At 43.1% G+C, this 26372-nt stretch overlaps 2 protein-coding genes across 4 annotated transcripts in view; both read right to left on the bottom strand.

Annotated features, from left to right (window-relative positions):
• The window catches only part of gabbr1b (gamma-aminobutyric acid (GABA) B receptor, 1b), a 250353-nt gene extending 250026 nt beyond the window's left edge, over positions 1-327 (bottom strand). Inside the window, exon 1 of one of the 2 annotated variants that reach the window (XM_054763969.1) lies at positions 127-327. In XM_054763969.1, coding sequence (XP_054619944.1) covers positions 127-172 — 46 coding nt within the window. In that variant the 5' untranslated portion in view covers positions 173-327. The remainder of the gene's footprint in view (positions 1-126) is intronic. The other variant, XM_054763968.1, reaches the window with a different exon arrangement.
• Positions 328-2290: 1963 nt separating this feature from the next.
• sh3bp5lb (SH3-binding domain protein 5-like, b) lies at positions 2291-25819 on the bottom strand. 2 transcript variants are annotated; one of them, XR_008567200.1, is made up of 8 exons: positions 25202-25819; positions 23600-23662; positions 23025-23153; positions 19174-19335; positions 17503-17676; positions 8035-16702; positions 7798-7889; positions 2291-2421 (listed from the first exon to the last, which is right to left on the bottom strand). XR_008567200.1 is itself a non-coding variant. In XM_054763971.1 (6 exons), exons 1-6 carry the CDS (start codon positions 25439-25441, stop codon positions 16106-16108), a joined length of 1365 nt encoding a protein of 454 aa, XP_054619946.1. In that variant the 5' UTR covers positions 25442-25819; the 3' UTR covers positions 7899-16105. The 2 variants fall into 2 exon arrangements, 1 of the variants encoding a protein (XP_054619946.1); XM_054763971.1 differs by lacking the exons at positions 2291-2421; positions 7798-7889 and having other exon boundaries at positions 7899-16702.
• Positions 25820-26372: the final 553 nt, after the last annotated feature.

The following is a 26372-nucleotide window of genomic DNA, read 5'->3' as shown; positions in this document are numbered from 1 at the left end:
AGAGGATCGTGTTCAGTCGGCACACAGAATGACACAGACACATCAAGGTATTTTAGCCTAAACAAGGGCGTATTTATTTAAGCATCAACACACAAGATATATGATTGCAGCGAAAAAGCCTCTTACCTACGCCAACAGGGTGGAGAGCCAACACCCGTGGAAGAGTTCGCATCAATCGGCTGGGCGTTCGATCACAACCCGCAGCAGACTCCGTCTAGGTGTTTTCGCTCTCCCCTCTTTATGCCAGTCTGTTCGTGCGAGCGTGAGAACGGGGTGGCCGGCCCTGAAACTCAGGCATTCGCACACAGAGTTACTGTTTTTAAACAAAACAGGCGCCAGGCAACCTAGTTTGGTTATATGAGTGTCCTGTCTTCCTCAGTACATAACAAGCACCTGGTAGGCAAGGTCAGCAGATAACAATAACAAGATACAGTGGGAAGTGAATATTCAGAACAACACAAACCCTTTCTCACATTCGTATCCTGGGAAATGAATGTTCAGAACAACACAAACCCATCACCCTTTCACATTCCACTCTTGATGTTCTGAACATCATTTTCCTCAATTCATAAAATCTTCCACCGTCCATAACATAACATCATTCATCATGTTCCCCTCCCAATTATTCCAATTAACCAGATCGTGTTGCACCCTCTCAAGTAAATCCGCCCGTGTGTCACAGACAAATTCACCCCACATCATATTCCCCGCAACCTGAAAATTCCAAACATAAATATCCGGTCCCCCGCTTTCCACAATTACCTCAATTTTGGTAAGCTCAAAAAGGGGCATCGCTTTCACACACAGCAATTTACATAATACTACCACTGATTAAAAATTATTCTCTCAAGCTGTCTTTTAGCTCGTCTAACATACAAGCAAGTGAATACGTTACATAAGGTTAATATAATTAAGCATCCTGCCAAAATAAACAAGGGTGGCAGTATGGTTTTCCTGGCAGTTACAGACATTCCAGATAAAATATCCCACCAATGATGGGCGGAACTCTGCTGCACTAGCCTCGCTACATGTTTCACTTCATCCCCGGCTATTAATGTGGACACCCACAACCGCGTGACATTGTACCTATGTCTTTGTATCAGATCCTTCAATTCTGTGGACCGGTCCAATGCGCATTTGAACCGGTCCAGAGACACAGTCCAGGGGTGGCACAAAACCTCCCACTGCACCGCTGACAATCTGGACTCCTGGGAGTAATTGGTGAGATAATACGTTTGATTATTCCAATGCCACAGGTGTACATCATTAAGACAGCCAACGAATGGAGCTGAAGGTAACTGTGGGTGTTGTCTCATGGTAGCTACGCATAGGTAATGTGGCCCTACCTGCCATAGCATGTCTCGTGGTGTCTCAACACTCCAATCACATAATGTTACCTGACTATCACTCAAACATGGATTAGCGTGACCCATCTGTAAAGTACATACCATCCCTTGATCAGTTTTATCACATAAATCAGTGTCATAAGTCGTATTTGTTGCGGCTTCAAACCACTCTCCACTCACATGCAGATAATGATATCCATGTATTGATATTACCGGAAGTACTTCATATCGGCATACAGTTTTCACTTGAGTTACATTGTATTGATACCAATAACCTTTGCATTGGGTGTTATTGCAAACAGTTTGTTCCGGAAATAGTTGGAGCCATAGTTTTTGACTAATATTCCAAGTATTTCTCCACTGATGATAATTCCCTGTATAAACTCCAGTTATAAACCTTTCCTTCTGAATGCGTGCATGTAACATTTGCATATTACAAGCAGTCCAATTGGCAGTTTGGGTCAGATTCATTAAGGAGCGATAAGTTTCGTTAAACATAGTCAATTGCCAAATGTACTGATGCGTCCATAAATTGACATTACTCAATTGTGTACCTATCCCGTTAGGTAACCACTCCCCAACTTGGTGTAACGCCCGTGATGTATACTGTCCAGTGGTCGACAGCACTGTACGCGTGACCTCCCCGTCGATGGTGTTGGACACCCCCAACACCGTTCCAGTCCCTCCAAGCAGCGTGTCATACCACTCTCGACGTCATCGATGACATGTTGGGAGATTTGGAAACTTGATTGTCCATGACACCACAGTCCTCTGAGTAGCTTGGGCCATTCGGATGTGAAGAGTTTGTGCCAGGCATGTGTAACAGACGTAGATGTTACAGTCACTGGTGATGTTGGCCATCAGACATGCTTGACCTGCCGGACAGCTCACGTGGTCCTGCACTCGTTCCGGGTCGTTTCTTGGGTTGTTCCCCAAGAGTGGGCCACCATGACACCAAGAGCAAGGAGGCGCGTGACCAAAGAGCCGGCACCACCAGGTCCGCGGTCCCCAGCCATCTTGTCGATGTCGAGCCCTCCTTGGCACTCCAGTAAAGCGTTTCCAGTTGATCATTTACCTGCACAAAGAAGCACAGTTGGACATAGCATCCTACACTTTCTAATCTTCCCTTAAGTAACATTTTGACACAGGTACATTGACCCATTTCTCCTGTCCTGAATACATGACACTCAGGGTAGCATCATTTCCCTGTGCTATAATTTCAGCGGGTTGTGGAGGACCATCCCGCTGCTTCACCCACACTTTAGCTCCCACCTTATCTGTTGAACCAAAACCTCTAGTACTTCTAAATGTAACAACCTCAGGTGGAGTAATCTCCTGTACTGAGGTCATATTGCATGGTTTAATTATTAACTGTGCAATTTTGTCATCTTTTTGTACAACCACGGGTTGTTCCCCCCATAATCTACAAATTACCCCAATTTCTCCTTATCTTTTATTGTTTTAGTAATCTCCTCCTGACCCCCACGGATTCTATATTGTTTCATGGAGATTAACGTCGTCGCTTCAGGTATGGGGAATGGTGCCATGTGCACTTTTCCCACCAAAACAGACTTTATTTTCCTAAGATCTCCAAACATAAACTTCCCGTGTCTTAAATGCAAAGTCATTCCTGTCAAAATGTCCATTCCCACTATCCACTCCTTTACGGGAGTGACTACAACGGTATACTTTTTAATGGGCGTTTGTCCGATTTTTGGTGGTAGTGTTATACTTTTCCCGTACACTACTTGTCCCCCAATTCCCGTTAGGGGCACGATTTTTCCTTTAATTTTGTCCGGATTTCCACTAATCAACGAGCCTCAGCCCGTGTCCACCAACGCTGTTACCTTTTGTACAGATTTCTTCCAATAAATTTCTAATTCTACATGAGGCCGTATATCCGTGGCGGACCAGGTAGTCTTAAGGACTTCGGCTTGGCCTTCATCCTATTCATCCTCCCTGTCACGCCTTCGCCTATCTCTTTTCTCCTTCTTCCTCTGCTTCTTGGTCTGCTTTCTGCTCACGGCAGCAACATACCTTTCTTCCTCTCCCGAATCTGAGGAATCATCATCAGACTGATCCTCCACTCTTGAACGGGGTGGCGCCGTAGGAGGTGGCCTGACCACTTCCTTCAGCATAGCGACCAAGTCTGCCACACCCAGATCCACCCTAGGAGCCATATTACACCTCACTTGTATGCCCTTCTGCCTACACTTCTCCATTAACGCATTCGTTGGGATGCCATCTATTTCCTCTGCTGGTACTCCCGCTTTAATCAAAGCCTTCCACATCTCAGTCCTGGTAGCTCAGCTACCACTCTCCTTCACGAAAGGCTTACGCTCTTCTCGGGTTTGGGGGAGCTTACTCGGCTCAGAAGCCGTCATGCCCCAATCCCCAAGTCCTGCTAACTCCATCAACCTCATTCGCACAGCAGCACACGTCAAGTCTTGTGCTCCTAGCAACACTGTTAACACCGCGGATCTATATTGCGGTGGCGAATCACGTATGATAGCGTCCCGAACCCGCTTAGACACTTCCTTGTCATTAATAAAAGGCTCTGAATCCCGTGACACTGACTCCCTCAAACATAGCTGCGCTGCATCCCGCAAGGTATGCCAGGTACCAGTCAACAGCGGCCAGTCCCCAGGCGTGGGGTACACTTCATGGGCGGCCATAGCATACAATAAACACAGTGGCAAACTTTCTCCATCCCCTATCAGCCGTCCCACTATCCTGTATTCTGTATTGACCGACGGGTCGGACGACATTCCAGAAAACCTGACACAATCTCCCGAATCCACAGCTATAGCATCGGCCCCATCGTCAGCCAGACGCAGCATCCACGTGTCCAACGCCTCTCCTGGTCTTTGTTTATATCTCGACAAAATCAGAGTCACCTCATCTTGTGTAAAGTCCTCCTTAATCAACCGTTGTTCCTGCATCTCAAGCACAGGCTCCATCACAGGCCGCCCGTTTGCTCCTATCACAGGCTGCCCCTGTGCGTCCACCATCTGCCTCATATCTGCTATGCCTTGCACCTGATGTCGTCGTGTAACAGGTTGCATTTTCTTAAATTGCTTTAATGATGGATAAATACTTCGAACCGGGGGCGGATTGGGGAGAGGTCCCAGCCTCTCGTCTGGGTCATCTCCCCATATGTCCCCATCCCACCCCTCGGGATCCCAATCTTCACTCATCCCGGCCACAAAGGAGCGAACTTGCTTCGCATCAACTTTACGGGATGAACGATTTTGGGCGGCCCGAATCAATTGCGACAGGCACATAACGGTCTTATCCATTATGCACTGCATTCGCCTTAACTCTTTTTCCTTATCCTGCAGCTGCTTGGTCTGTTGCGCCGTCTGAGCGTTGGCCTTCGCCACCGCTAGATTACGCTCCTTCCATGCCTCTGAACAGATCCACAAACTCTCCTGTGTTCCCCTCAAGGGTGCCTCCTCGTTATATTCAACCTTGTTCAACATTCGTAACAGCACCTCAGCGCTTGCTACAGGGATATCGCCAGCCCACGGCCCAGGGCGTCCCCCGCGTTGTCGTAAGATGGCGCCTATCCCTTTCACCTCGTCAGGGGCTACCCACCCTGACAACACTTCCTCCATGGTGAGGACATCTGTATTTTTCACTTTTCTTATACAGCACAAAGCCATTCTGCATGCAGCTGAACGTGGATCCTGCCGACAACGCCAAAAATGTTTTAGAATATTTTTAGAGGATCGTGTTCAGTCGGCACACAGAATGACAGACACATCAAGGTATTTTAGCCTAAACAAGGGCGTATTTATTTAAGCATCAACACACAAGATATATGATTGCAGCGAAAAAGCCTCTTACCTACGCCAACAGGGTGGAGAGCCAACACCCGTGGAAGAGTTCGCATCAATCGGCTGGGCGTTCGATCACAACCCGCAGCAGACTCCGTCTAGGTGTTTTCGCTCTCCCCTCTTTATGCCAGTCTGTTCGTGCGAGCGTGAGAACGGGGTGGCCGGCCCCGAAACTCAGGCATTCGCACACAGAGTTACTGTTTTTAACAAAACAGGCGCCAGGCAACCTAGTTTGGTTATATGAGTGTCCTGTCTTCCTCAGTACATAACAAGCACCTGGTAGGCAAGGTCAGCAGATAACAATAACAAGATACAGTGGGAAGTGAATATTCAGAACAACACAAACCCTTTCTCACATTCGTATCCTGGGAAATGAATGTTCAGAACAACACAAACCCATCACCCTTTCACACCCCTCAAGACACACGTGGAACGCGACCTGCTCCCCAAGAGACAGTGTGGATTCTGTGCGGGACGCAGCACTGTGAACATATTTGCAGCTCGCCAACCACCAAGGGAAGGGCCAGGAGCAGAACGTCGGACTGTACGCCACTTTCGTGGACCTGACGAAAGCCTTTGACACTGACTGGCGTGAAGGGCTGCGGAGGATAATGGCTATCTTCCAATGCCCCGCCAAGTTCATTGCAATCGTCCAGCAGTTTCATGACGGCATGTACGCCAGAAGTGCAGGATGACGACGAGTTCTCCCAATAGATGAAAATATGAGCTGGAAATCTTGATTCTATCTAATTAAATATCTTAATTATATATACTAAAAATATATAAACATACTGATCTCAATACTTAATAAAGCTAAATTTGTCCTGGACCAAAAATCACCATCCTCTCTATTGCTGGTATTGCCATGTCTAACTTACTGTGCAGAAATATGGGAAAATAACTATGAGAGTACACTTCACTCGCTAACAGTACTACAAAAAAGATCAGTTAGGATAATCCATAGTGCCGCTTATAGAGAATATACTTTATTCCTAAAATCACAATTATTAAGATTTGTTGATCTAGTAGATTTTCAAACACCTAAAGTAAAAAATAACCTGCTAGCATTCCATTCCATTTTCCTCCGCTTATCCGGGTCCGGGTCGCGGGGGCAGCAGTCTTAGTAGGGAAGCCCAGACTTCCCGGTCCCCGACCACCTCCTCTAGCTCCACCGGGAGGACATCAAGGCGTTCCTAGGCCAGCTGTGAGACTTAATCCCTCCAGCGTGTCCTAGGTCTTCCCCAGTGCCTTCTCCCAGCTGGGCATGCCCGAAACACCTCACCAGGGAGTCATCCGGGAGGCATCCGGACTAGATGCACGAGCCACCTCAGCTGGCTCCTCTCGATGTGAAGGAGCAGCGGCTCTACTCTGAGCTCCTCCCGGATGACCGAGCTCCTCACCGTATCTCTTAGGGTGAGTCCCGCCACCCTACAAAGAAAACTCATTTCAGCCGCTTGTATCCGCGATCTTGTTCTTTCGGTCACGACCCAAAGCTCATGACCATAGGTGAGGGTGGGAACATAGATCGAACGGTAAATTGAGAGCTTTGCCTTCCGGCTCAGCTCTCTCTTCACCACGACGGTCCGATACAGCGACCGCATTAATGCAGACGCTGCGCCGATCCGCCTATCGACCTCACGCTCCAAACCTTCCCTCACTCGAGAACAAGACCCCGAGACCTCCACCTGCGGGGGAAACCATAAGGGTCCGGTGCATTGTGCTTTGGGTGGCAGTCGAGGGCGGGCGCCTGGGCGACCTGGTCTTCGACGGCCAAATCTGGTTCTTGGAACATAACTTGCTACCCAAAAACATAATTCGATTGTTCTCAACAAGAGAGGATAGGTACGACCTCAGGGAAAAATTAAACTTACAACACTTATATTCAAGAACAACGCCAAGAACCTTCAGCATTTCAGTGTGGAATGAAATCATGGAACAGACAAGGCACTAAGATGGGTGATTTCAAGAAACAGTACAAGCAGTTGATGTTTACAAAGTACAAGGAAGAGTCCGAACCGCTGTGTACATACGGTGGCATGTCTAACCAGTACTACACTTATTTGTAACTCTTCATTCTTGTGAGTACTCACAGGTGTCTGTACTCACTCATTACCCAACTATGTTTCTGTCAACCCTTTCATCAGTTTATTTGCACAATTATTTTATATTTATTATTTATTCTGACAGTAACATAAATTATTTACGAAGACTCCTATTTTACCAGATTGGATATTATCTAATCATTTTCTTATGTATCTTAAACTAGCAAAAAGTGCAATTGGAACACGTGAAGTGAACAAATGCATTGCAAATCACAGTTTTCCAAAGTCAAAGCTGAAAATGTCAGACTCAGTGAAACCTTCTTTAAGACCGTCATCGAGTTGCTTACAAATACTGGTTGGATAATTCAGACCTATTATCGTATAGTTGACCTATGAGGTAACAAATTTGCAACATGAGTAAGTCTTACTATCGGATCACAACCACAAGAACATGTGCTCAGTCTTACACCTTTCTTGGAGATCTTGCAGGAACAATGGGTTGTGGAGTTGGTTGCGTCTTGTGCCTCTGCTGGCAGTTAATGTCTTTGTAGATGTGAGGGGGTAACTTACCTCTGTCTGGGTAACAACGTCTTCCACAGACTTGTTGTCAAGCTTGGAGTGTGGAGTCAGCAGGTGGATCCCAATACGCATGAGCGAGACAACTCCAGGTAGGAAAAAGGTTTAATATAGTAAGGCAAACAAATGACAAAAATATAAACTGAGGTAGACAGTGAGCAATAAAGTCCGAGCTGCACTGCAAAAGAGTAGAAAAAACTAAAGGAGCACAAAGCAGTAACAAAAAACTACCTGCAGGTCAGGTGAGCTACTCGGATGAGCTTCCCAGTAACAGAGAGCAACTACACATGGAACACGCGAGGATGTAGCAGAAGAGTCTCAGAGGGTGAAGCATCCACAAAAAGGAATAATCCCACGCTGTGCAGTTGCAGCTGAGTGATTTTAAAGGCTGAGTAGATGGAAAGCAGCTGTGCTCATCCCATAGCTCCGCCCAGCTCAGGTGAACCAGCATCTGAGAAGACAAACAAAAGCGGGAGCAGTAGGGGTACTAACAAGCAATATAGAGCAAGTACAGAAACCTCAGCATGAGACCAGCAGATGTCACAGCAGGTCGTGACACTTGTCATATCCCGTCGTCCCTCGCTACATCACGGTTTGAACATCGCTCCCTCAGTCTATCACAGTTGACCAAAAATTAATTAATAAATGATGACTGTTTTGTGGTTGAAATAAATATATTGAAAGACAAGTTATTGTAGTATTCTGTTCACGAGGCATCAGTAATGTTATATTGATGAGACGTGACATGACGCGACGTGACGCGACGTGACGCGACGCGACGTCCTTAATGGAGTCAGCCATGGCATGTCCGACATGATAGAGTGAAAAAAGGTTCTCCTCCCATTTCGTGTGGAAGTGGTAAGATTGTCTTCTTCTTACTTTGTCCTTCTCCCCCACTCTGTTTGAGAAACTTTTGCAAGTTTAGAATAAGTAAATTGGAGAGGCTAACTGGTAGCTCGCTATGCTAGTCTCTTATGTCCCAGCATGGATCCTGTAGCCTGTGCAATGTGGTGTAAACAAAAAATAATAGGAGTGTAAAATAAAAATAATTATGGATGAGATTTTATATAGCACTTTTCAAGGCATCTAAAGCAATGAAGTGAAGCCATTATTCATTCACTTCTCAGTCACACACTGCTGGTGGTGATCTACATCTGTATTACAGCTGCCCTGGGGTTTTCAGCCGGAAAAATGGCTTCCAATTTGCGCCCACGGCCTCTCCGACCACCACCAAACATTCATTCACATTCATACACCAGTGTGGGCAGCACTGGAGGCAAGGTGAAGTGTCTTGCTGAGGGACACAGCAGTGACTGGGTGGAGGGAGCGAGGATGGAGCTGTCAACCTTCCAGTTTCTGGACGACCTGCTCCTGATCCACTGCCGCCCCAAAAGTGACTGTAGGGGTATTTTTTCATGTCTACAGGGCGGTCGGATTTGGAACCAATTAACCGCGATAAAGTCAGGACGACTGTATTTTTAAAATTTATCGGTGTGTCAGTTTTTAAATCCTCACTATTAAATCAGGCTTTGTTCTTGTTTTTTCTTGGTGCAGATGCTGCACCAATCCACCAGTCGATCTCACGTTCCAGCCTCCCCTCACTCATGAACCAGACTCCAAGGTACTTAAACACCTGCACTTAGGGCAGGATCTGATCCACAACCTGGAGATGGCACGCCAACCTTTTCCAGAGAACCATGGATTCGGACTTGGAGGTGCTGATTTTGTTGTCTAAAGTGTTGTCCCTTCAGGTTAAAGGCACTTAAGTAGTCTGCTTCATATGTTTATTACTGTTAACAATAATAATGGAGCAGATAATTGTTGCAGATAATTGAAACAAGCAGCAGAGTTGGCACGCATTCTCCTTGGGGATTGCTTTATGGCTACGTTTACATGCAGTCAAATAACCCTATCATAACCGGAATATTAGCAATAACCCGGTTGTGCATGGCCACGTAAACACCAATAACCCTTTTGAAAAAATGGAATATGCTCATATTCCGTTTTTTATGAACCCGAATATCACCCCTGGGTTACTCCTTTTCTAACCCGAATATTGTGTCATGTATACGCCTATCGGGATATCCCGATCAAAAGGAACATTCATTTGTGTTCTGTTCTATTGGAAAGGAATCTTGTGTCTTTGGCAGGGACTACTTGTAAACATGACGACACGCAAAACCCCACACTGTTGGAGCGAGGAGCTGACAAGGTAGAAAGTACCGCAATAGCCAAGTCTATCAGAATGTGAGCAAGCAGTTACGTGAAGCAGGGTTTGTACGAATGCATCTTCAGAAGTGTCCGGGGGGGTCTGGGGATATATAGCATAGATGTGGACGGCACAGCTCCAGCTCCATTTCCTATTTCCTCACGTTCTCGCCTTCCATTAATGAAGAAAGTGAGGCAGAATGATGTCGAGTACTGGTGGTGGGTCAGTACCAGCACCAAAACACTAACAATGGCGTTCATTATCCACCGTGGCGGTGTTGTTGTTGTTTTTGGTAACAGGAAAAAGAAGCGGAAATGACGCGCTTTGAGTCGTGACGTTGTCCGTGCATGTGCATGTAGGCTGTAAGCCCAGAGTGACTTACACTGATTGTCTCGCAGCATGGGTGAACATTGCTTCTAAACATTGCATCTGTAGCTGCACAGTGCTGTGCAGGTTAGACCAAAGCAGTAGCATTTGCATTGACTGGATCATTCTGACTTGCATCTACAAAACTGTTGCTGGTACTGTTGACTCCAGATGCAGCCCCACCTGGGAGGCAGCATACATGCCACGTCAGCGCTTTTTGAGTTTGTAGGAATGGGGTCTACGGCCTTTGCTCCTGGGCAAGCATGTCCAACTTCCTATCATTAACGCCTTCGACTGTGTTGGATCTGTCGTACATCGTGACCACAAACTTCTCCAGTGTCCCCAGGTCTTCATCATCCACCACAGGTGGGTACTGTCTGAGTTGGACAAAGCATGCCGGAAGCCTCATCACAAACATCCCACATTTGCCAAACAGACTTCTCCCCTGTCACAGATTGTCCATAATGAACACCATGTTCACACATAAGGGTGTCCACATGTGCATTTGGCACCAGGACAACCTGGGCCACAGTTCGATGATTGACTTTGTGGTTGTGTCGTCAGACTTTGACCACATGTTTTGGATACTCGGGTGAAGAGAAGGGCGGAGCTATCAACCCATCACCACCTGGTGGTGAGTTGGCTCCGACGGTGGGGGACCTGGCAACGTGAGCCTTTGACACACTTAAACAGATGTTCATCTACTCTGCTAACTATTTAATGAAGCATTATTTCTATAAACTACTTGTAATCATCCAAGTTATTACATTAATTGATTAAACAGTTACCTCTATACATCTATACTTACTTATTTTAAGACACTCTATGATTCAATCAATAAACATCAATGTAAACAATTATTCTAAAATCTACTTGTAATAATTATTTACCCAGTCAGTACATTTATTTTTTCCTACAACATTAAATACAACGTCTGTTCTTTTCGACTTGGTAGTATGCTTACATTCTGGAAAGGACATCAAGCAGACTACGGACTCTTCAGACGCCTTTGAACTCTGTGGGGGGAGACGGTTCACCAACGCTGCACCATCAATGATGATATTGGCATCCGTGGCTTGTGAGATGGTTTCTACTTTCTCCAGGAACGGTTTGTGCCCTTTCTGTCTGCTGTATTCAGTACCCTCTTTGGTCCCACATGCTGCCCGTACCGTGCAGCCAAGCGGCTGACTTCTGGACCCGCTGTCGTCCAACTTGTCAGTGATATGACGAGAGAGAAAGTAACACAGAGTGATTATGAGGTCTCATTTTTTTCACTGGCGTATTGTTTTGAGGAGCCTCACTCTTTTCTTACGTGGTCCCACCAACTAACCGGAATTGCGTTCTTCATCACTGAAATACAACTTCATGTAAAAAAATCCAAACTATGCGTTGAATAACAGCACCACCTGACAGTTTGTCAGAAAAATAATAGAAGGGTGCTGTAATCAAAAGAAAGCAGAGACTTGAGGTGAGAAACGCTATTGAATTCAAGAAATAACTCACAGCAAAACACCAAGATGTTGATCTCGCTGCCACATCGTGTCTTTGGCAACAATCACGTCTTCTTTGAATGTAAAAGCAAGCTTAAATGTTTGTTTATCCCTTTCATTCATCATTTACATACACTTATTGTTTTATGCATGTAAAACTATAAACACATGTTTAGTGTTAACATTTTTGGTTTTCTGGAACAGGTTAATTGGATTTACATTATTTCTTATGGGAAGAATTGATTGGTTTGAGTACGTTTCGGTTAGAGTTGGACCTTCTGGAAGGGATTAATGACGCTAACCAAGGTTGGCCTGTATTTACTTTTCCACAAGTAATACTGCCACGCTCCTTCAAGCAAAACGGACCCCAAGGAGTTAATTGCTGCCTGCTCCGTCTGCGCCCACAAGGCTTTCACACCAGTGAACCCTTTCCGCATCCCGTCTTGCTATCTGCTGCTCAAGATGGCACACTCTCTCGCCCTTTCCAAGCTCCTGGTGCTCTAGAAACCACCAAGCTCCTTCTCTGTGTTTTCTTGTGTTGTCCAACAGAGGTGCCCAGTTTGCGTCCTTACTTTGGAAGGCTTTCAGCAAGGTCCTGGTCACCCACAGACCAACGACTAACCATGGAGGCAAGCGGGCCATCCCCTGTGTACTCCCTGCTTCCTGGTCAGTGCACCTCCCATGTATTGAGTATACCCACAACACCCTCGTCTGCTTGGCCGCAGGTATGCCCCCATTTATGGTCTCCAATGGTTTCCAGCCTTCCTTGTGCTGTCACGATTCCTTCTGAGCTGCGTGTTTTTTCTGCTGTGGTTGTTCTCCTTCCTGTACTTTTTCTGTGTTATAGTGAGCAATGAGGCCCACCTCCACTAATTTTCCGTGCAATTTGTTTCAGATAGTTTGCCCATAAGCAGGTACAGTAGCTAAACAATAGACCCTAAATAATAAGGTAAAGGCAAAACAATAATAATGGTTTGCATTATGTACCAGCACAAGGGGCAGTGCAGTTCTACGCCACTTCAAGCTACAAAAAACAACATTATAAAAACATAATATATTGAAATGTCCATCGTATTTCAATTTTGCATGTAAGACTTACATACTATTTTACAAGCCTAACTGGCAGAGGCAGATGTTGGCTCTGTGCAGATGTACCCTTAAAATATATTTGGTAATGGAACTAGCTTAGTTTATTTCCAACATGCAAAACAATTGACATAGCATACATCACATTTACACTTGCACAATTAAACATGTCCGAAAAGAAGTTGGAAGAAGCGTAGCTTATTTAATCCTACACCTTCTGAGTTCATCACTTCAAGTGTTTAAGATGTTCCACTTTGAATGAAAAGGATAAAACTATTTTATAATACAGTCTGTATTATAAAACATTTGTCTGTACAGTTTTTTTTTTGGTTAACGTCAAAAATGTATGCTGACATTTTGCCTCAGTTTGCGCACGTTTTCCGGTCAGCGTACAATATGGTGCGCGTCTTGTGTTCTTCATGTATTTCTAATCACAAAACGTCCTTGTAAGCATCCTGTTAGCTTGCTAATTCATGGAAACAGGAAGCGGAAGTCAGCTCCGCCTAAGACTATGTAGTTGACTGTAGTTCTTTGCCAACTAACAATTACGCCAAAAGTCTCACAAATTTTAACACAAAAAACCTTTTCATAGTTTTACAATTATAGTTTTACATGCATAAAACATTTCTAAATGCATATAAATGATGACTGAAAGGGATAAATGAACATTTAAGCTTGCTTTTACCTTCATTGAAGACGTGATCGTTGCCAAAGACACGATGTGGCATCAAGATCAACTGTTTTGCTATTGTTATTTTTTTTTTATTCAATAGTGTTTTTCACCTTCATTATCAAATTTCTGCTATTTGCAACTTTCTTTGGCTCCATTTTGACTTATGAGGTAAGAAACACTATTGAATTCAAGAAATAACTCATAGGTGTGCATGTTGATCTCACGGCCACATCGTGTCTTTGACAACAATCTCGTCTTCAATGAAGGTAAAAGTATATTTAAATATTTCTATCAATGGCATGTAAAACTATAATTGTAAAAACAAGTTTTGTGTTAACATTTTTGGCTTTTTGGAAAGGATTCATTGGATTTACAATATTTCTCAAGGGAAAAATGGATTTGGTTTGAGTATGCTAGTAATCGGGCCTTCTAGAATGGATTAATGATGCTAAGCAAGGTTCCACTGTACATAAATGAGATCATACATAGTAAAATAATAAATAATGGGAAATAAATAGAATAATACATAAAAATAATACAATAAGGCCGTAAAAGTCAACAGAACTTTGTACCATAATAAATAATAGATGTATGATAATGCAATCATGCCACAGTTACATAACGAGAGAATTAGAAATAGTACTACAGAAAGAAAACTGTCATAATATCATGCAGTGAACGGATAATGACCGAGTATCGTCCAGATAATGGCAGCACGGTGGTCTGGTGGTGAGAGACGCATGCGTGGGTTTTCTCCGGGTACTCCGGCTTCCTCCCACATTCCAAAAACACGCATGTTAGGTTAACTGGCGACTCTAAATTGTCCATTGGTATGAATGGGAGTGTGAATGGTTGTTTGTCTATATGTGCCCTGTGATTGGCTGGCGACCAGTCCAGCTGACTACGTCCAGCTGACTACGAGGTACACCCTGGACTGGTACCATCGGGACATGTTTACCTTGTATGCATTTCCATAGATTCTATACTGTCTCCTTTTTACCGTAGGAATGACATGTGAGGCGGTGCGTAATGAGAGCGTGTAATCACGGCGCCTGCAGAGCAGACATGGCAAATGTAAAGCACAAGTGTGCACTGGGGGTTTAAAGAGTGCTGTCAGTCTTTAGAGTTAAAAAATTGGCGATTTTGGGGGGAAACAAATTTTTAAAAAAAGAAAATGAGATATACCCATTAGTGAGTGACGCTTAAAATGATATACAAAGATTTACTCTGCTGTATTACAATATACATTATTTTGTTTCATAGAATTTTAAATGTAGAATTATCTGTGTAAAAGTGACTTCAAAATATATATGTTATTTAATATTATAAAAAGTCCTTCCTGTAATAGATGCCCAGTACTCTCTGCAGTTGAAGAAATAAGGTAAATGCCCTTGAATTAGACAACAAAATGTAGTGAACTTTTAGAGAATTTTAGTGAAGGTAATGTTACTTCTGGTGGGAAACTGTGGTGGCTTTTCTCTGCGTACTTTGGCTTCTTCCCGCTTAGCAAAAACATGCTAACTGCAAACCCCAAACTGAACGTGTGGCCCCCGACACAACATCAAAGTTGAGTGTAAATGCACCCTGAGGAAAGGGTCAGAGGCACGTTCGCTTGCTTGAAGGAAAACTGCACTTTTTGGTGAATTTTGCCCATCAGCCGCAATCCTTATGTGACACACGAACATATGTCTTTCTCTTTTCTGTACGTTCTAAAAATATAAAAACATTAAATAAGAGGAAGCACAGAATGCACATAATGGGACACACCTATTCCACCTACCTTGTATATTATTTTTGAGTTTGGAAAAGTTAACGCCTGGTGTAGGCGTTCATTTCTATGTTGCTATGTGGAGCTCCACCAATGTCTTACATCCAAAGTCTCCTTAAAGAAGGCGTCTCATCCTCTCGTAGCACACACAGCCCAGGAAGGAAGTTCCAGTAATGCTTAAAACAGCCAAAGTGTAATTATTACATGTTACCATGAATGCACCTGTTCCTACATGGTCACAGCATGAATATAAAACCATAAAATCTTGTCTTGTTTGCTTTAATAGCTTCAGAACGCACAGAAAAGAGAAAGACGTGTGTTCATGTCTCACATCAGGATTGTGGATGATGGGCAAAATTCCAAAAATAGGTGCAGTTTTGCTTTTAAAGGAAGATGTTCTTTAATTGGGTAATGAGCAAAAACTAAATCTAAACTGTAAAACTAAACACGTAACTTTAGGGACGTGCCACAAAGCATGCTGGGAGTGACGTCAGTCCCCGGTTGAGTTGCGTTTGAGAGCTTTGCTTGCTGCTTGGAGTGTGAATGTGTGTGTGCATGCTTGTTTGTGTCGTGTTGCCCAAAGTCAGCTGGGAAAACCTCCAACTCACCAGCACAGAAACAGATAACTTCTTGTGTGTTTTTTTTGTTTCTAATGTTGTCTTATCCAGACTGAGCTTACTAGAATGTTCATCATCAGCTTGATCCAAACATTAGAGACTCACACTTCTGTGGTGCTTCTTTACAAAGCTTTGCTTGTCTTTACCAACAGCTGCCTCCTTCTGCTGGGGCGCGTCAGTCACCTCCACGCCGTTGCCAGGCCTGAGCGAATTCTTCTTGCTCCAGTCCCACACCTCGCCAAGCACACTGCCAACATCGCTGAGGTCACCTAGGTGATCCACGGAGTCGCACTTCTCCAGGTCAGACGCGATGGTCTGCAGGCTGATGATGGACAAGCGGTCTGAAGCGCCACGCTCCCCCACGAGCTGCTCCCTCCCGCCCCAGCCACTCTCCCGGTGCTTCTCTACCCACAGCCTAGTTTTCTCATTGTCAACCCAGTCACTCTCCACTCCACCCACTCCCGCAAAGCTACGGCTCGGGACTCCGACAGCCACTCTGATCTCTGCCTCTGCGCCAACTGGAGAGCTCCGGCCACCGCATGTAACCGGTCGCCCCTGACTGACTCGGATTCGCCCTCTCTGTGCATGGATCTGCTCACTGATCTGTTCAAGGTTCCGCAGAGCCACAGAATACCGCGTTTTCACTTTAGACACATGCTGCTCCAGTTGCACTACTTTGGCCTTATGTTCCTGGAAGAGAGCAGAGCAATCATGTTAGTGCAGGAATGTCCAATTGTTTCTTTTACTGAAAAATGAAAGAATGCAAGGGCCAGTTTGACTGAGAGGTTACAGTCGTCTCTCTCAATATCGCGGTTTGATTATTGCTCCCTCGCTATATCGTGTTTTTCCAGAAATTAATTCATCAAAACTGTTTGGTGGACTATGGTCTATGATTAGTCAAACTGTTCCTCAAGTCTGACGCCTTTCCAACGTTACTTAGTCGTGTTGAAGAGTCACAAGAGCAACCGGTAAGGAACAATTTATCAGTGTTTTTATTTTCTAAGTAAGTAAGCAGACAAAAGCGGGTGTCTGTGTAACAGCATAGAGTGGGCTGTGGGAGCGGCGGGAGGCGTACCTGGAGGATGGGTGGGGTAAGTTACACAGACCGTTTGGGCGGGAAGCAGGAAACACTGCAGGAAGAGGCGCAAAGTCCGAAAGATCTAGAAAGCTTTCTGTGTGGGTTATCGTGTGTAGCTGCGCTATGGGAACCCATGACTCAATACAAATGCCCAAAAAGGGGCATAAAAGGTATCCGCTAATAATTTGACTTGATTCTTTTAAAATGACTGCTGATTTTTCCATTTTATTTTATTTCTCCCCATGTGCAGTGGGCTGCAAATGGCCCCCAGGCCGCACTTTGTACACCCCTGTGTTAGAGGATCAACACACGTTGTGGGTGACCACTATTGCTTTTCTATTACGTTGAGCTTATTCTGTCATGGCGTTACGTAGTGTTGAAAATGTGACGAGAAGGGTGGCTTTGTACGTACCTCCAGAATGTGGTTAAATTGGGCCTTTAGCTCAAAGTAGGGTTTGGACTTGAGGATGACCTTCTTCAGTGATTTTTGCAGGGTTTGCACTCGAGCCTCTGCCTCCTGGCAGAGCTGTGTGACTCGCTGGTGCTCTCGCTCACTACGAAAGCGTTCCTCCTCAGCCTCGTTGACCTGATCATCAAAGGAAATTAAGCTTTAAATTCACAACTGCACACGGTACATCACACATTGCATTTCAACTTCGTATGACACAAAGTATGCGATGATGGCGACAGTTTCATCCGCAGCATCAATCTGGCTCACGCCTCCACTGTGGAGTTTGCATGTTCTCCCTGTGTTTGCTTGGCTTTTCTCCAGGTTCTCCCACTTCCTCCCACATTTCAAAGACAAGCATGTTAGGTTCATTGGAGACTAAATAGTCCTTGTAGGTGGGAATGTGAATGTTTCCACAGTTAGAAGTTTGCATACACTATTATCTTATCCAATTGGGGTCCATAATGATGGATTGAAACAGTTCTTCTGCAGGGTGGAATGATGACACAACTTACATCAGTGCTTTGTAAAAACAAAAATTTCTTTAAATTGACACAAGGTCAGAAATATTCATACAATATGACATGTTCTCCGATGACTGAAAACCTGACAAGGGAGTCTAAATGTAACGGTAAAGTGCACTCAAACAGGCTCATTTTTTGCAGTGTTCAATCACAGCCACGTCATCAGAAACATTTCTCATCATATTACGACTTTCAAAAAATAACTTTTTTTCTTAATATTTCAAGCCCGTGCTACTAAAATGACTATTTTTCCTCATTACGAGTTCTTGCCTGTAAAACTGCCACGTTTTCCCTCATAAGAATACAAATTGTCTTTTAATATTTTGGCTTTCTGGTAAAATTATCGCTGCTTTTTTATATTTTATTTCAAGTTTCTTCTTGTCAATTTTCTTGTAATTTTGACTTTATTTCTATAATATTTTGACTTTATTGTCGTAACATTATCATTTTCCTGCAGCCAAATTTTCCAAAAATTACAACTTTATTGCTTGTTTTGTTATGCAACTAAAATGGCATTATTTTTCCTCATAATATTACGTTATTCCTGTAAAATTACAACTTTTTTCTCTTTACCATTCTGTGTTTGAAGCCGACCAATCTTCATCTCCACGTCTTTGTCATCGGTCACCTCCGCATCAGACATGTAGTCCCATCCTTGGTGGTCTTAATTCCACGTTCTATCTTCTGATGTTTCTTCCTCCTCGAAAACTATTGACACATCGCTCAAGTCTTTGATATAATCACTGTTAACATCTTCGTCTCGTCCATCCTCTCACGTTGAGAGCTGCGCCTTCACTGATGTCACTTCTGGAAACGCCCCCTTTACTGCAGTGGTCAGTGAACATTTCTCCTGCCACGTGCTATAAACGTAATTTTTCACGAATTTATCGTTCGCTTTCAAAAAACGGACACCGTAGAACATAAGTACAAACAAAAGATATTTAAGCAAAGCTGATCAATCATGTCTGTGAAGCTGAACGACTGATTAACACCTCTAATACCAATAAAGACAAACATAAATTTGATCAAATACGGTGTGTTTATGTGATGGTACACATGCTCACTATGTATATTTCTCCCACAAAAAAAAACACAGTACTGAGGGGCATACCTTAGATGTAGCGTGGTTGAGCATCTCTTGCCAGGTAGGGTCCATGGTGTTCCTGTCAGCCAGCAGGCCTTGCTCTGCCACATACACCATCTCTCTGGCAGCAGTGTGCATGGACACAGCCCTCTCATACCTAAGAGCGGCTTTCTGGGTCTCCTGCTGCGCCTGAAATATTAAAAATAGTAATAGTATTTCATCATTTTAATCTTATGGTTGTCCAACAAATCCAATGTACACAAAAGTACATAATATTCTGTGAAGCAATTATTTATCATGCTGTTAATGTTGTATCTTATTTGCTAACCTATCCATCCGTTTCCTACACCATCCTCATTAGGGTCATGGGTAAGCTGAAGTCAATGGCATCTCTAACCTTAATTTAAATTTAAAATTACGTATTCCCAATGGAAAATAATAACTGTTGGTTTAATTTGTTTCTTTAATCCTTTAATCCAAGCCAAAATGGAGGCAAAGAAAGTTGCAAGTGGCAGCATTTTGATAAAGAAGGTGAGAAACACTATTGAATTCAAGAAATAACTCATAGCAAAACAAGATTGTGGTGTCCGTGTTAATCTTGCTGCCACATTGTGTCTTTGGCAACAATCACATCTTCAGTGAAGGTAAAAGTAAGCCTAAATGTTCATTTATCCCTTTCATTTGTCATGATATGTATTTAGAATTGTTTTACGCATGTAAAACTATTTTTAAAAAGTGTTTTGTGAGACTTGTGGCATAACTGTAGTTAATTAGCAAAAAACGATCATAGACGCTGCCTGTTTCCAAGGACGTTTTGTGATAAAAAAAATACATCAAAAACACAGTTGGACCCACGCAGTGTATCAATAACGCGACAAGACAAACCGGAAAAGGTACGCAAACTGAGGCAAAATTGTGGTGGAAATTTCCATCGATAACCAAAAAACATGCTACCCAGGGTGCGCACAACCGGAATTTGTGGCATCATTCGTCAAACTTGCAATAAAAGTACTGACCCTGCGTTCCATGCGGGCTTCATATGAAAGATGTAAGATCCATGTCGGAAACATGATTGCTTCGCTACATGGGAGTGCAATTCATGCACTCCCGCCATACGGGCAACGCACAACCAACTTACTTGGCATGCACGGAGCATGTAAGAAATATCTGAACGTGCGTTGGCTGCATGGTGTGTATTTGTGGCGCACGACACACATATAGAGTACGCAAGACACACGCGTGTTATTTATAAGATAAATAGATATAAAGTCTTAAATGTCTTATTTACTCTTATTATGTCTACTATATTGCATAATAGGAGTGTGAAGGTGACTCTACATTTGGGGCGGCAGTGGCTCAGGAGTCCAGAAAGGTGCCAGCACACGCCTCATACTCGCCCCACAAGCAACAAGCACTGTGTGATTTGCACCTCCAAACAAATCCTCCAGCTGTGGCTATGTGGACTGTTAGGTTAATGACTTGCTCGGGTCACAACAAAGGCCGAAATGTTGACAGCAACAACCACAATGCTTTGTCTTTCAATATGTGTCATTTTTTTTCAAAACCTTTCAACAAAATTTTATACATATGAAATGAAGTAATGAAATCAAACATTTGAATCAAATTAATCACAGTTTTCAAATGAATTAATCATGATTATTCACAATTTGCCACTATGTGTGAAATATACACATTTTTGTATTTTATGAACAGAAAGTTAAATGACAGGACACAATTTTCTATATTTGCATGTATTCACAGCTGCAAATGAACTAACATTTAAATCATGCTAAACGATAGCACACGTCTGAAAATGCATCTGCCTAACACTCGTCTCTTTAATAGTAGCAAAGCATTTGAATCGCATTAACTCCGTTATTATGAACCATGAAGGGTTGCATTCAAAGACATCACGCAACTTAAGTTGAATTCACATTTTGAGTGTAGATGTACTTTCTGGGATTTCCGAGCATACTTAAATGCAGCAAATTGTACTTCCGCAGTTAGGTTAGTGAGAGATGACAATATCCACTTCATGTTTTCTTTGTCTTTTTGTTTATTTAAGACCACACATACGCGCATAATAAAGACGTTTTATTATTTTCAGAGTGTCAGTGAATGCACTTTGCATTGTCTAGTGACAATGGGGAAGTGTCGTCCCCAAGATGAGCTGATTAGAGATGCGTCGACACTTCCTCATCCTCATTACAAGAACATGAGATCCATTAAGGCAGTGATCCCCAACCGCCGGGCTGCGGGTCATTTGGTACCGGGCCGCACAGAAAGAAAAAATCATTTCCAAATAAAATAATTTTTATTTTGAAAAGTGGCCGGATTCTCTTTGTTACATCCGTCTCACTGGACGCATGTCCATTGTGCATGTGCTAACTTTCTCTCGGTACTTTCTACTGTATTTTTACCATTTTTCTTTCACCTCATATTTGGTCTCAAATGCTGATACTATGTGGGAATGCATAAAGGTAAGTTTTGACACATTTGTCTCAAGTTAATAAGTCCCATTTTAAGCAACCATTCTTTATTTTTTTCCTAAAAAGAAAAAAATATCTTGTCTAGCAATTTTCACTTGAGAAAAATAATCTTATATTAAGAAAGTATAGCTAGCCAATTCTTATGAAGATTTTTTTTTTGCCAGAAATGAGTTCTTCTTTCTAATAACAAGCTAAAAACTAAATTTGGATTATTCTTCAGCAACAGATTAATATATATTTGCCTTAAATTAAGGGCAAAAACTGCTTACCTAAGTTTCTAAATTTAAGAACAGAGTCACACAGAAAATATACTTAAACATTTGCTGATTTCGCTGCTGAAACACTGCAATTTTCACATGAGAAAAATCTCATATTAAGAAAGTATAGCCAGCCAATTCTTTCAGAATATTTTTTTGCCAGAAATTTGTTTTTTTTTCTAATAACAAGCTAAAAACCTTATTTTGATTCTTCTTCAACAACAGATAAGAATATTTGTCTTAAATTAGGAATAAAACTGGTTTCTAAATTTAAGAATGGACCAAGGAGTCTCCCGCGAATCGTCCCGCGTATTTCCGCGTTTTTTTTTTTTACCCCCCCTCACCATTAGCGATGTTTTGACAACCCACCATGTCCCCTTTTGCTACCCCAAACACAATTTAGCAAAGCATCAGCTTAAGTATGCTGCGTCTGGACTGTCATGGCGAGCGGACGCGCTGCCGCACGCACAAGGGGCTTCAAAGTTTATAAACTTATAAACTTTGCATAGAAACGCCCACAAATGTTGCTCAGATTGAAGTCACAGATGTCCGCCATCTCCTGGTGTAAAGTTAATACTTTACACCAGAAGATTGCTGAATTTAACAAGCCATTTCTGCAAACATGTAGTTAACATGTTTGCAGATTCAGCAATGTTGCTTGTTGCAATTTTGTATCGGGAGTTGTTCTTCTTTTTTTACTTCCAGTTTCTGGACAGTACAGTACTTCCTGCAGTGGCTTGTCTCATCAGTGTAACATTACTGACACCTAGTGGGCAGTGTAGAATACTACATATCATTTCAATGTCTTTGAATGTGTCTTCTTAATGTCTTATATTTGTACTTTACTTCATTTAACCATTTTTATTCTCAAATGCTTAGTTTAAGCCAAAGAAACATAAAATTTGCTTAAATTTGAATATTCTTTTCTTAATAATAGGCTGATTCAACCACGAAACTGCATGATTTATTAATGAATATATTTTTGAAAAAGCGTGATTGAATGAAGCTGCAAAATGTGAAGTGGTGAAGGATTACTGTATCAACATTTTTGTACAACCTGGTCAATCTGGACATCACACCCTGCAAGGTGTGTGAGAAAAGCATGCAGTTACAGTACACGAGCTGTGGGCACCTCTTTGGCCAGTCTGCGTGCTTCGTAGTAAGGCCTGGCTTTCTCAATGCAGGCACCCAGCTGGGAACCCTGAGCATTCAGCTTCCTGGCAGAATCTGTGAGGATCTTCCTGTAGCTGGACCTTGCATCCTGAGGAGTATGTGGACATGAAAACTAGTACAATGAGCTGTCCTATGATGCTCTGTGACGATTAAGGGCGTGCTCACACAAGACCATTCAAGCCGTGTTGGACTTGGCACCGAATGACAGTTCAGAATGCTCGGCATCGAGCTAAAAGCCTGAGTTGTGAACTTGATGTCCAGCGCGGCTTTTCAAGCATCAGGACGAAAAGTTGCATACGCCGTTTTCCGCGCAAAGTCTCACATCACAACCTGATGTGAGAATGTGCGCACTAGTACACCCCTTGTGTAGTTGGTGCAGGCACTCACACTCGATCCACACGTGCTGAACTTTCGGTTTTAAGTGGCCCCAAGCATGGTACGACTGGCCTAGTGTGAGTACACCCTGTATACCATCAATACACTGCCAATTAAAAGTGACAGCTGGTAGATCTTTTTTTTAAATTACTTACTCACATCCAACTGAAGCTCAAGCTTGTTGATCTCATCGCTGGCCTGGTTGAGGTGCTCCAGTTCCTCCTGGTAAACACAGGCAAAGTCGTGAGAACTGTCTGCAAAGCTACACAACACTTCAATCATCTCTGAACAGGGGGGGAGGTCTACGACACCACTCTCCCCCACATACAATGCTGTCTGAGATCACATGCTGATCTAACTTCTGTGATTTTTCTCAACATGACTCATTATGAGGCATTGAAAACAGTAATTAATTTCAATATATATATATATAAAATATATAATAGGAGTGTAAATGTGACTATAGGGGTGTTATTTCATGTCTAAATGGTTTAATAATGTTAAAAAGCATATTTAGAAGGTCATAAACAGGTTTTCTATGCTCTAACTACAAAATTACTCAGTTTATTAACATTGAATCCTACTTGGCGGAAATTCACTTAGCACGGTCGGCCTGGGTGTATCCCCAAAGTCAGCTGGGATAGGCTTTAAGGATGGATGGATGATAGCAGATTAGCTAGCCGCACTTGTGGCCATCTCATATGAGTAAGCCAATGCTGCATACCGCCGTTTGACGACCCTGCACCACCTGAAGCTCCAGTTCCACTGAATAAAAAAGCACCCCAGATCACGATGGACCCCCTCCACTGTGCCGGGTAGAAAACATCTCAGGTGGGATCTCCTTGTCATGCCAGTAACGTTGGAAGCCATCTGGACCGTCAAGGTTACATTTTTTCTCATCAGAGAATAAAACTTGTTTCCACCTTTCAATGTCCCATGTTTGATGCTGCCTGGCAAAGTCTAAACGGGAAGTTTTGTGGCGTTGAAGGAGACAAGGTTTTTGAATTTGTTTTTTAAACCCTTTTCCCTCAGATGCCGTCTGATGGTTATTGCACTGCAGTCGGCACCAGTAAGGGCCTGAATGTGGGTGGAAGACTGTCCTGTGTCTTGATGGACAGCCAATTGGATTTTTGTTCCATAATGCTCAGGATCTTTCAAAAAATTTAGAATAACTGTCTTACTGCTCCCAACCTCAGCAGCAATGGCACGCTGCGAGAGGCCTTGCTTATGCAGCTCGACAATCGGACCACGTTCAAAAAGAGGAAGCTTCTTAGCTTTAGCCATCAGGAGGGCATGACAGTGTGAATGCCTGACAGAAAATGAATATTTTCTGAGCTGCGCCCGATGACCTCTGCAAGAGGGGAGTGCACTGATGTAATAGTATTTTTTTTCTTACATTCTCGCGATCAACAACAATCAAGTCAAAGATCGATTAGTGGCTCACGATTGACGGGTTGGTGACCCCTGACTTAGTTGATGACGGTTTATGTTGTTATCTATATTATGTTAACTATATTTGACAATGAATGTGTTTCATGTTTTTTCTAAGTGTATTTGTAAATATGTATATTGTCATTAAATGTTTGATCTTTTTAAAAGTCTTATGGTGTTTTTTGGTGACTGCCTTCGGACAGCAGATTAAATTTAGCAACTGTAGCTAATTGTGGCATATTTATTCCACATGCACTGTCCTAACTAAGTAAATAAATAAATAGAATGTGTTTATCGGCATATGGCAGGAAACGTCAGTTTGCGTCCTACCTGAATTCTTGGGTCCAGCTCCTCCTCGTATTTGTCAACATCCTCATCATCTCCACTTTTCATCTGGTCCTGTCCGCCATGTTCACATTTCACATCCTTCAACTTGACCGCCTCGTCTCCGCCTCTTCGCCCTAACATCACCTTGCTCCCGTCTCCACCTTCCGCCTCCTCCCCCGGGGTGTTCTCCCGCAGCTGGCACCCCACGTCGGTCTGACTTTCACGCGAGATTCCGGGCTCCATATGCGGCCTGTCGCCTTCGGTCCGCGAGCGTTTGTCCACGAAACGAAGCTTGTGTGAATTCTAACGTTGATCTTTCGTTAACAATCGGCTTGTGTTTTTTTTTACACGCGACAACTCAGCGCTGAGGTCGCCATGTTGTTACGACATTACTACTCGCTCCGTCCTGCCCGCTGAACGCGCTACATACCTCCTAGCTTCTCCTGACAGTGGGTGCACATGACAAGCACAAGTCTGAAAAAAAAAAACAAGACACAAGTCTTTGTCGCCGGCTGATACAACTATTATAATCGGGCAGTGGCGGATCTAGAAGGACGGGCAATAGAGCGGCATCCTTGGTGATATGTTGTGTAACAAAACGTCGTCAAATACAACTCCATCTTTCTGAGAACGGCTTATAATTCATATTATAAAAATTGCACACACGGAACGGAATTTCCTTTCCTTTCAAACGCAAATTCTGAATTCAATCATTTTTTAAAATTAAAATGTTTCAAAAACGGCTCTGGTGTTTACTACAATGAAAATTAACTAGGGAAATACAATATATAAAATTCCAGGAGTGATGAGATCTATATTTTTCAGCTGTTTTCCATGTTAATTTCACAAATATCGTTTTTTTTGTTGCTTTTTTCATATGGCCACATTGCTGATATTGTTATTTTCATATAGTGGCGATCTTGCATCGAAATGCAGACACACAAACAGGACAACTACTAATACTACACAAAATGACAAACAACTTACATAACATTAAACAAGGGCTGTCAAAAATAACGCGTTAATGGCGGCAAGTAATTTATTTAATTAATTATGCTAATATTTATTATGCTAATATAACTAAGGCATGCACACAGTATGACGCGCTTTTAAAACTTTATTCAGACCTGAACACATCACCAGCAGTGCAATTCCAGCACCCACTCACAAAAAC

Source organism: Dunckerocampus dactyliophorus, chromosome 20, assembly GCF_027744805.1.
Source record: "Dunckerocampus dactyliophorus isolate RoL2022-P2 chromosome 20, RoL_Ddac_1.1, whole genome shotgun sequence".
In the NCBI taxonomy this organism is placed as follows: Eukaryota; Metazoa; Chordata; class Actinopteri; order Syngnathiformes; family Syngnathidae; genus Dunckerocampus; species Dunckerocampus dactyliophorus.
The sequence above is the reverse complement of the archived record's forward strand: the minus strand, read 5'-3'. Positions and strand labels throughout refer to the sequence as shown.

What these genes read in the sequence shown, in the direction of transcription:
- sh3bp5lb (XM_054763971.1), bottom strand. Translation starts at nt 25,441, where the DNA reads ATGGAGCCCGGAATCTCGCGTGAAAGTCAGACCGACGTGGGGTGCCAG. An exon ending in AGCTTGAGCTTCAGTTGGAT is followed by an intron (nt 23,154 to 23,599) that starts GTGAGTAAGTAA and finishes CATACTCCTCAG; the next exon opens with GATGCAAGGTCCAGCTACAG. An exon ending in TCAACCACGCTACATCTAAG is followed by an intron (nt 17,677 to 19,173) that starts GTATGCCCCTCA and finishes TTTGATGATCAG; the next exon opens with GTCAACGAGGCTGAGGAGGA.